Source organism: Octodon degus, unplaced genomic scaffold (assembly GCF_000260255.1).
Source record: "Octodon degus isolate 3935 unplaced genomic scaffold, OctDeg1.0 scaffold00002, whole genome shotgun sequence".
Classification (NCBI taxonomy): Eukaryota; Metazoa; Chordata; class Mammalia; order Rodentia; family Octodontidae; genus Octodon; species Octodon degus.
In genome coordinates, this window is record NW_004524578.1 from 25,950,271 (window position 1) to 25,961,052 (window position 10,782).

Genomic DNA, 10,782 nt, shown 5'->3' on the forward strand with positions numbered 1-10,782 from the left:
CTCTATGGTGCTTTCCTAAAGAAACTTCCAAAATACTATTTCCAGGGTAAAAGAGAAATACAAGCTGCAGAACCTTTATCTAAGAACCTCATGGTTCTGGTCAGTCATTCTAACATCAGAAAGAAATAGAATCGCCGCTCTTTGGTTTGAAAACCGGGCCTTAAAAACAGGTTTAAGAGTGAGGCTGAGTCAGGCCTAAGACTTGCCAGAGCAAGGCATGCCTGCCCCGTGCTGCTGGCATGGGCAGGAGACCTGACAACATGCTAGACTTTCTGTTGGCTCTGGAGGGCTTGGAGGAGCAGCCAGTATCCTGACCTTTAAAGTCGGTCCATGAGCTCAGAACACGAGAGGGAGATTGGAAACATCACCAACCCACGCCCCAGACAGCTCCAGCCTCGTCTACAGATGCCATGTGAATGTTTTCCCCAGGTCCTGGGCCACAGGCTCAGGAATCCGCAGAGTTCCTGAGTCAGAGCCCACAGGTGGTATTTCTGCCCTTCCTGCAGTGATGCGGTGCCTGGGGATCCCCACTCGCGTGATCACCAACTTTGATTCTGGCCACGACACTGATGGCAACCTGATCATAGATGAATACTATGACCACACAGGCAGGATTTTGGCAAACAAGAAGAAGGATACTGTCTGGTGAGAAACGCCCTCTAGGTCTATTTGGAGGGGCACATCTAAGCCAACGCCCACAAGCAGGAAAGGGAGGCAGGACTGTGTCCATAGCCTGCTCCTTCACTCATCCCTCTACCCCTCGCCAACCCCAGGACTTGGTACCCGCATGTGAAGGCTGGGAAGCAGATGAACAAAAGCAATTTGGGGCTTAGAATCTTTCTGTGTCTGTCTCCAGAGCTCTTCCCCCTGGGTAGAGGCTTCCCTCGGCAACTTGTTCATCAGCCCATGGTTTTGACCAGTAGAGGGCTCAGAGTCACACCTCTGGACACAAAAACTATGAATGTCCTCACAATGATGTGTTCAAGGAAGAGTCTGTGAGGACATTTCTAAATATTTTAACATCTTTTTTTTTTTCAGAACTGGGGATTGAACTCAGGCCCTTGTGCTTGCCAGGCAAGCGTTTATTATACTGAGCTATCTCCCCAGCCCATGAGGACATTTCTGAGAAAGCATAAAAGAGTTTTAGTGTCAGTAGCCCAGAAGCCTTCACTCTCTAATCACACAGTCAGCAGAGAAAGGTTTTTTCTGGAGGCCTTGGCTGCTCATGGGAGGATGATCTAGCACTCTTCACACAGAGGTCTGGGCCTGTGGGTGCTACATCTAACAGTGTTCTCACCCATCTTGCTCTAGAAACAAGATAAGCAGGACAACATCTCCTTAAGCTTCAGTTAACCCTTATTCCTCTGGTTTGCCCTCCAGGAACTTCCATGTCTGGAATGAGTGCTGGATGGCCCGGAGCGACCTTCCCCCTGGATACGGAGGCTGGCAGGTGCTGGATGCCACCCCTCAGGAGACCAGCAATGGTGAGACTAACCAGAGAGAAGGCAGCACCCACTCCCCCAGCACCTCCGTCTGCTCCTGTCTGGCTTCCACAAACTGCTCCCTCCCTACTACCACCCGGGACTCTCCTGTTCTCCTCTAGGCCTCTACTGCTGTGGCCCTGCCTCAGTCAGAGCCATCAAAGAAGGAGAAGTGGGTCTGAACTATGACACACCCTTTGTGTTTGCCATGGTGAATGCTGACTGCATGTCCTGGCTTGTCTATGGAGGGAAGGAACAGAAGCTTCACCAGGACACAACTTCCGTTGGCCACTTCATCAGCACTAAGAGCGTCCAGAGTGATGGGCGGGACGACATCACAGACAACTACAAGTATAAAGAAGGTATAGCCAGGCAACCCCACTCAGAGGCCAACCCCACAGGCACCTTCCCTGAGCCTGCAGGCATCTGCTCCATGTCCAGCCATCAGCTCTAACATCTTAGTTGGGGATCCCCACTCTCTCTTTCCTGTGCCCACCACCACCCCACATCCCAGAGCCCAGTGAGGTCCTCCCGGAAGTTCATGGTGATTAGAGAGCTGTTCCCAGGCATCCCATCAGCAGAACATGAATCCTTTGCCTTTGCTTCCTGACAACTCCATCTCCCTCTGGAGATGGCAAGTGACTTAACTGTCTCACTCTCTCCTACTGGTTATTTTATTTTCTTTAACCTGCTGCTTAATTGTGACTTCCTGTTGGGAAGACAGACCAAAACCCAAGGGAACATTTAGGCTGCTATAAAGCCAGATACTCCCTCCCATACTTCCTGAGGGGCCAGCAGGGGCACAGGGTGATTCTGAGGAGCCAGCCAGGGCTGGGGCTTCTTAACAGGGCCACAGAAAAGGCTACATTAGTCAAGTGCAAATAGTTTCTTAGAAACTGAGAAAGGACTACTTCCAGGTTCACCTCTCAGAGAGGCCAGAGACAAGTGCAGTCAGCTCTCTGTATTTGCATAGGTTTTGAACCCAAGTATTCAACTAATTGTGTGTTGAAAATAGTGGGGAAAGAATTTCCTTCTGTGCCAAACATGTCCTCACTTTTCTCCTTGTCATTATGCCTAAATTCGTACAGTGTAATAACTGCTCACATAGTGTGGCCATTGTATAAGTTATCACTAACTCATGTGGAGGTGCTTTAAAGTCTGCAGGAAGACATGTGTAGATTATATGCAAACACTCTACCACTTTATGTAAGAGGCTTGAGCTGCTTTGAATGTTGGTATCATTGGGGGTCTTGGCACCAATACTGCGTGCTATCAAGTTGTGACTGTGGTGGACACACAGCCTAGCAGCACCTCTCCAGTCTCCATTGACTCTGGAGGTGCCTCAGTTGGCATCCTCCAAAACAGCTCTATAGGCAAAGCTTTAAGTACAAGTGTTTTACCTGGGAGGCACTGCAGTGGATGTTGGTGGGAGTGTGAATGAGTGAGACAGAGAAGTGAAAGAAGACAATCTGGGGGAGGGGTTGAATAATGCTTAACACAATTATGCAACAAATTATATTGTTATCTTAAGTTAAATAGGCCCGTACTTGCTAAATCTGGTAGCCCTGCTGTTGGTTCAGAGAGATGTGTAGACACCACTACAGATTTATGCACCTGAGAGGTGAGGAACTTAGTGTTGAGGGCTGCTCCTTGGAAGTGTAAGTCCTTGACATTTCTGACCTGTCCCATGCATGGGCTGGTCTGTTCCAGGGGCAAAGAAACTCTCAGGAGTCACACCGGCTGCCATCTGAAAGTAGGGCCTGTGGGTACTAAAATGGGACATACCAGGGGGATGTGGGCAGGACTCATTTACTACGAGGTCCATAAAGTCCCCTAATTCATGGAGCCTGAGTTGCCCTACAGTGGCCCTGAGTGGCCTGCTACATCCTGGCTTCCTGGGCCAACAGTCTCCTTTTTTTCTCACCTGGGACTGATGCAATCTGGGGACCAAACAGGTCACAGGTGCCCTGAATGTGATTCGCACCTCTCTGGGCCCATTTTTACTGAGCCGAAAGTCTTAAGATTCTCTTCTGCCTAGAACTGGGCTAAAATAACCCCCAGAGGAAGAGTATCCAAGTGGCCTCTGGCTCAGGAGGTTGTATGGATGCATTGAGAGGGTGGAGCCAGATCCTAGAGATAGTAAATTCTCAGCATAGGGATTATTAGGGATGCCTAACACAGTATTCCTGTCCCTAGGTCCTGTGAGACTGAACAGGAAGTTTGGGACACCTCAGTAATCTGCTTACCTGAATGATATCATTTATTTTTTTATTTTCTATTTTTACTATACTTCTTGGTTTCTCAGTTTGCAGGAATTAGTGTACACCTGACCAGTTATTTGGTTCTTGAACAGGAAATCACACTATGCTCTGTTGAATTTTTTTTTTTTTTTTTTTTGTATTTTAAGGCAGGGTCTACAGGGTCTCATTATTTAGATCTGATTCACAGTGATTCTCCTGTTTACAGCCTCCCAAGCGCTGAGATTACAGGTGGGGGCCACCAGGCCCAGTCTCAATCGCCATCTCAGCATGCCCCAGGGGCGGGGCTGGCACAGCATGTGGGGATTGAGCCCCGGCAGCTGTGCTTGGCCTAAGCAAGGTGTTTTAGTCCCCAGAGCTATCAGGCCAGCCCTGTTGACTTTTTAAAAAATACTATTTATATATTTATTTGGAATAGGGTCTAACTACACAGCTTGGACTCATAGTGATCTGCCTGTCTTAGCTTCCCCAGAGCTGGGACTACAGGCATGTACCACTATGCCTGGTTTTGGTGATTAGCATGGTGGGTTCTGGGGCCACCATAGCATGCAGTACCAGGGATTGAACATGGGTCCTTGTGTGTTTGCCACACGGGCGCTTAGACTGCTGAGCTATCTCCTCGGCCCTGTTAACTTTTTTAAAATAAAAATATTTTATGTACACAAAAGCATAAAACTTGTACTAGCTTTCAAGTCTAGAGCCCGGATGTCTTTCCACTTCATACAAGGTATCTCCCTCCAAGCTGAACTGTGCAAGTTTGGGGACGTGTGAGGTAGATAACCTGTTCCTTCTCGTCTTCTCCCACACATCTTTTCACCACCTCTTGCTCTGTTGCCCGAGTTCCTTAGCTCAAGTTGGCATGTGAATGCAGCTCATCTTGGTGTCTCTGGGCAGGAGGATCACTGGAGGATCTTACCCGCCATCTTACCCTGCCTCCCTCTCCTGTCTTTAAGAGGTTTATCTTCCACATTTGTCGGGGTTTGTCTTTCCCTTCAGGATTTCAGGGTTGAGTCACAAGCACAGACTTTGGAGTTAGGCAGATTGGGTTTCCACCTGAGTCTTCTTGCAAGTTGCATGACATTGGAAAGAACAAACTGGTCTGAGCTTCCTTTTCCTCCTGTCTATTATAATAAATAATAATAATAATAATACATCTTCTCTTACCTTCTGGATGTTGATATGAGGATGGAAAGATGCAAAATGCTCATCAGAACCTGACTTGTTGAAAGCATTTGATGAAGGGAGGTAATTCTTCTTGGAAATGAAAGCTTTAAGCTGCCCAACGCCCACAGGGCCAGTAGCAGTGTTGAGGGTTCAGCCAAGAGGTAACCTCTGGGTTAGAATGACCTACAGGAGATCATGTTTTCTACCCTCCTAGGTTCCCCCGAAGAGAGGCTGGTGTTTCAGAAGGCCTTACTGAAGCTGAAGGCCAGTCGGTCCCAAGGTGCCCTCCAGGATGAGTCCCAGCCCTCCAGGGCCCTGTCACAGAGCAGCCCTCGGAGCCTGGATACCCCCTCCCTTCGACCCGGTGATGTTATCCAAGTCTCTCTGAAATTTCAGCTACTCGACCCACCCAACATGGGCCAGGACATAAACTTTGTTCTCCTGGCGCTCAACATGTCACCCCAGTTCAAGGACCTCAAAGTGAACCTGAGTGCGCAGTCGCTGCTGCATGATGGCAGCCCCCTGCCCCCTTTCTGGCAGGACACGGCTTTCATCACCCTGCCTCCTGCCGAAGGTATGGGCCCTGGATCAAGCGTGAACACACTGGGCACAAAGTGGGTTGTGCTACTGCTGTGGCCAGGGGTCAAGCCAGCCAACGGGGCTCTGAGGGAAGATTCCTGGGACACCATAGTATATATATATATATATATATATATATATATATATATATTTACTGTCTACTCTGGCACAGATTCTTCCTCTTCCCTTTAACTCCTTTCCATCCTTTTTCCCTTCCTTCCTTTCTCCTCCTCCTCCCCAACGTCTTTTTACTACCTCCAAGGATAGCATCTACTTCAGTCCAAAATGTGCATTGTAGAACTTGGTTGGAGCCTCACTGATTCGCACAGTCTTGAACGCGCTCTCTACACCTTTGTTTTTCTGTTTGACAAGCTGGTGCTCAATACAAGTTGGTTCTCTCTTCTCTCGGGAAAAACAACCAGCTCTAACCCAGACACAGCTGATTCTCCTGGCCACTGTCACCTCACCTTGTGCTTTCTCCCCAGAGAGGACCTACACCTGCCAAATCCCCTACGCCCAATACAGCCAGTACTTATCCACAGACAAGCTAATTCGCATCAGTGCCCTGGGTGAAGAGAAGAGCAGCCCTGAGAAAATCCTCGCCAACAAGATCATCACCCTGATTTACCCAGGCATCACAATTAATGTAGGCAAGAGCCCTGCCTGTGGCCCGGGTGCCCCTTAGCTCAGGTTGGGAGACAGTGTAGCCCTGTGAGAGCAGTTGGGCCTGCTCAGGACAAGACTCCTTTTTTCTTTGCCTCTTCTGGTGTCTCAAGGGTGGGAGGCTTATTGAGAGGTCTTCATTGTCTTGTACCTCTAGGGGCTTTATGGGGCTGCTGTAGAGCAGGGCCCATGGGCGATCAGAGAGATCTTCTCTCAGGCCACCTCCTGTGGTTGGCCTTCCTAAGGTCAGCCTGTGGAAAATGAGCCCAGTGGGAAGGGTTCCAATGGGAGAAGCGCCCTGCCCAAAGTCAGCTCAGTTGTCATTTCCTTCTGCCTATGCAAGGCTGCTGCTTCTGCAACCATCAAGAGTGCATTAGACCACACAGACTCTGAGGACCTCTCCCTCTCTAAAGTCCTGTGGTCTTCTGAGTGAGATCTTCAGGGTTGCTTCCCTCCAGTCTTAACTTCTAAGGCCAACTGCCTCCTGGATCCTACCAAATGGCTCGAGGAGTCCCTGATGGGGCAGTGCAAAGGTCTGATTAGCAGTTGAGCTCATGGCTGAGTGTGGTAGTGCACACCTGCATTCCAGATACTCCGGAGGCTGAAGCAAGAGAATCACAAGTTTGAGGCCAGCCTGGTCACCTTAGTGAGACCTTATCTCAAAATAAAAAATAAAAGGGCCAAGAAGAAACTTCATGGTAGAGAATTTTCCCAGTATTCATAAAGCCTTGGGTTTGATCCCCTGTTCCCCCCCCAAAAAAAACCAAATAATAGTAATTTGGGTTTATAGCATCTCAGCAAAGAGCAATAGATGTGTAGAGAAATGACAAGACAAAGGAAATGCACCTTGAGTCTCTGGATACACTTGTGAGGAGGTGACTATAAGGGGATCTCTTAATTGGAGGGTTCTACTTGATAAAATGTTGCTAACAGATTCTTCTGCTGTCTCTCCAGACAAATAAGGGTTTAAAGTGATTTCAAGTGATTAAATTTTGTCCTTCCTAGTAGAAAAGGATTCAGCCCATGGTGGCTGGCTCTGTGGCAAAACTGGCATGGTGTAAAGGCCTGGTGGAGGACAGCTGCTCATCCCAGGGTAGCCAGGAAGCAGACAGAAGGGAGGAGTCAGAGGCAAGAGTGTACCCTTTGAGGTCACCCGCCCTCACCCCACTGCCCACCAGGCCTTACCTCCTCACAGCACATCCTGCTATGAACTCATCAATGGGTGAATCCACCTAGGAGTAAAGCACTTGCACGACCCAGTCACCTTCCAAACACTTGAGAATTTGAGGGGTCTGTAGACCCAAAACCTTAACGGGAGACTAGAGGTCATTTCTTGTGTGTACTGCTTCTCACTGCTTTCAGTTTAAAATAATCCTGGTGCCAATGTGGCATACTTGGGAGTATCATATTTGGCCACCATACAAAGCAGTGCTGTCCGTAAATGTTCAGTGAAGTGGGAAATGGGGACTGATTTCTTGCTCTGTCCCTATGTTGGGCCTTAATTTAGGTTCTAGGAGCAGCCGTCATGAAACAGCCTCTCTCCATACAAGTGATTTTTTCAAACCCCCTCTCGGAGCCTGTTGAAGACTGTGTGCTGACCTTGGAAGGAAGCGGCCTCTTCAAGAAGCAGCAGAGAATCCTGTAAGTGCTGGAAGGGCTCAACCTTCTCTCCCCGTTAGTCCTGGGGCTAACACCACCCTTTTGAACAGAGACTCCAGGGCCAGGCTCCGGACGGACTCTGCTGAGGGAGACACCAGGAAGTAGGGTGGAAGAGTGCTTTGGGGTAATCATAGTGCCTGTGGGGATTTCTGACACTTCATTCTCTGCTGCAGCATTGGAGTTCTCAAGCCCCATCACAAAGCCACCATAACTCTGAAGACTGTCCCCTTCAAGAGTGGCCCAAGGCAGATCCAGGCTAACCTAAGGAGCAACAAATTTAAGGACATCAAAGGTTACAGTAATGTATTTGTAGAGTTTGCCTTATAAATTCTGGGACAGTGAGTTTTAAACTTCAAGTTCAAATGCAAGCTGTACTCCTCCCGCCACAAGGGGACATCCGATAATGGCTCATGCCCTGGGCCATCTGCACAACTCTCCCAAGACTCTTTTCAGCATACAGAGCTTCTGTGGCGTCCCATACAGAAGTGTGATTTGGCATGGAGGTCAGAGGATAACGGTTGGGTTTGGCTGTCACTTACCAGACATCAAGGAAAGAAGACTGGCTGAGCACCTCCCTGTTCTGTCATTGTGATGCTAACTCCCAGTACCAATAAACTTCAGTCCTTTCTCTCTTCACCTTTGCCCTCTGTAACCATGCTCTCCTCAAGAAGCTCCCGCCTGTTCCCACCCACCCCATGGTGGCTGGGAGTGTCCCATTGCTTCAGAACCTGAGCCCATTTGACCTTTCATCAAGTATTTATTGAGTGTATGTCTCTGCCATCATGGAGCACATATTCCAGTGCAGGAAGGGAAGATACATGATAAACATATCAACAGGTGGTTTATCAGTCATGAACCAGTTAGAAAAGCAAAATCTAGGGGCCTGGGAGATGGCTCAGTGGAATAAGCGCTTCCCTGGCAAGCGCAAGGGCCTGAGTTCAAGCCCTTATTCCAAAAAAAAAAAAAAAAAAACAAAAACAAAAACAAAAAAACCTGCAGATGTCACTGCAGATACCACTTAACCAGCCTTTGTGTTTGACAAAATCCTGTGAGATCTCTCCCTTTTGGATTTCCTTTGAATCTCTTCCTTTATGACAACCAAAGGATCCTCACAGTCTTAGCATCTTCATGCAGTGTCACCAGAATATTGTAGTTCTGGAGAGCCTCACATGACTGAGGTTCAAGAGATACAGCCAACTGAATAATGCAGTAAGATAGATTTTGGTAGGGAATCAAATCTTCCAGAGTTTTCTATTGGCTGTAGCTTGTGTTTTACGGTCATTCAAACTTCACCTTTCACCTTTTCCAGGTCCTAATAAAGCAACTCCAACCATCACCTTCTCTCAGACACACCTGCTTTTTAGTAACACCAATCAAAGGTCTGCTACAGAAAGGCACAAAGGACCTGCCCTCCAGGCAGTGGCTGGGGCCTGAGGCAGCTGTCCCACTATGTGTACATGCATTAAATAAAGAAGTTACAGACTTCAATTATACATAAACAGAAGGGCCAGTGTAGTTAACCAGAGGGAGGAAAGGAGTGTGGTAAGAATTACATAGTAGTCTGAGTGTCTCATCAGAGAGAGAGAGAGAGAGGGCTGAGATCCAGGAGCCAGGGCAATGGAGCTAGAAGTAACCCACAATTATCCCATCCTTTAATTATTTCATAATAATCATGAGAAATTAGTTAAGGAAAATATCCTGGAGAGGTGTTTTGTTTCTTTATGGAGACAGTGCCCTCTGACGTACGTGGAAGGTATCAGCTACAGCACCCCAAGATTATTTTATAGATCTTGACTATAACACCATGTTCATTAAGTCACTTCGTATTTACTGAGTTTCTTCAAGGGGCCAGGCACTGAGCTAGGTAGGTGCTGAGGACACAAGAAGGGCCAGGGCCAGCACTACAGGAGCTTGACTGTAGTAAGCATGTGAGGAAAGAAAAGAGGAAGCTATAACCCAGAGAAGGAAAACTCCACAGGAGAAATCTGAGTGTCATGGGAACACAAGGCCAACCAGTCCAGTCTTGGGACTGTGGATCAAGGAAGGCTTTCTGGAAGAAGTGATTGAAAGCTAAAAGACTAGAGGTTGGTCAGGGGTAGACTCAGTTTTTTAGAAGGCAAAAGGGTAGAAAAAGCAGCCCAAAACCACAAGACATTGAGACAGTTAGAAGTCAGTGCAGGCTGAGCTAGTGGGGAAAGAGCTCAGGGAAGAGCTCTGGGCAGCCGTCAAGGGAATCGGGATCACTACCATCTCCTCTTCCGCTACCTTGTGGATCACAGTTGCTGCCTACTGTGGCTAGGCTCAGAGCTGAGTGTGTTTTGCAGAGCTCAGCAGATTCCATGTAATAAAAGTAACATGTAAAAGACAAATGGGTTTCCTCCCTGCTCTGTGGCCAGAGGAGTTTGTAGTTCCTGTCAGAGTTGCTCCTTCGAGTTAAGGCCTTCCTTGATGGCAAAGGCCATTTTCCATCCACGCACCTGTGAGCTGGACATTCTAGACCTGAGGAACAGAACAGGAAACATACAGTAAGGCCCACCCCTGCTCATCCCCAGCACCCACCCCCAACTCTGATCCCCTGACCCTAACTGAACTCAGTGTAATTTTCTTCTTACAAACTCCCAGCACAGGTCCTGGTAAAAAGCAATCTTAGGAAGTGTTTTTAAATCAATTCCTTTTTCCTTGTTGTTAGGTTCTCATCATTAATCCCCTCCCAACCTGAAGAGAAAAAACTTTGGCAGACCAGCTGGTTCAAACAGGAAAGCCTCCTCACTTAACCTGAGAACGAAAGTAAATCTTTTGTCAGGATGGCTCCCAGGTCTGCTTCTCAGGCCTAAGACAAAACCTGTAAATCTACAGAATGACACGCTGTAAATCAGCAGAATACCACTGTCGTCCTGCATTTCCCTCCCCACAAAGAGGCACCAGGCCTACTCATGAACCCTGAGAAACTTAAAATTTTCCATCTTCTTCAGTGAAAT

At 48.0% G+C, this 10,782-nt stretch overlaps 1 protein-coding gene across 1 annotated transcript in view; it reads left to right on the top strand.

The window, feature by feature from the left end:
* The window catches only part of Tgm5 (transglutaminase 5), a 29,694-nt gene extending 21,353 nt beyond the window's left edge, over nucleotides 1–8,341 (top strand). The window contains exons 6-12 of the mRNA XM_004623501.3: nucleotides 507–645; nucleotides 1,381–1,484; nucleotides 1,604–1,843; nucleotides 5,118–5,477; nucleotides 5,968–6,128; nucleotides 7,653–7,786; nucleotides 7,978–8,341. Coding sequence (XP_004623558.3) covers nucleotides 507–645; nucleotides 1,381–1,484; nucleotides 1,604–1,843; nucleotides 5,118–5,477; nucleotides 5,968–6,128; nucleotides 7,653–7,786; nucleotides 7,978–8,131 — 1,292 coding nt within the window. The 3' untranslated portion in view covers nucleotides 8,132–8,341. The remainder of the gene's footprint in view (nucleotides 1–506; nucleotides 646–1,380; nucleotides 1,485–1,603; nucleotides 1,844–5,117; nucleotides 5,478–5,967; nucleotides 6,129–7,652; nucleotides 7,787–7,977) is intronic.
* Nucleotides 8,342–10,782: the final 2,441 nt, after the last annotated feature.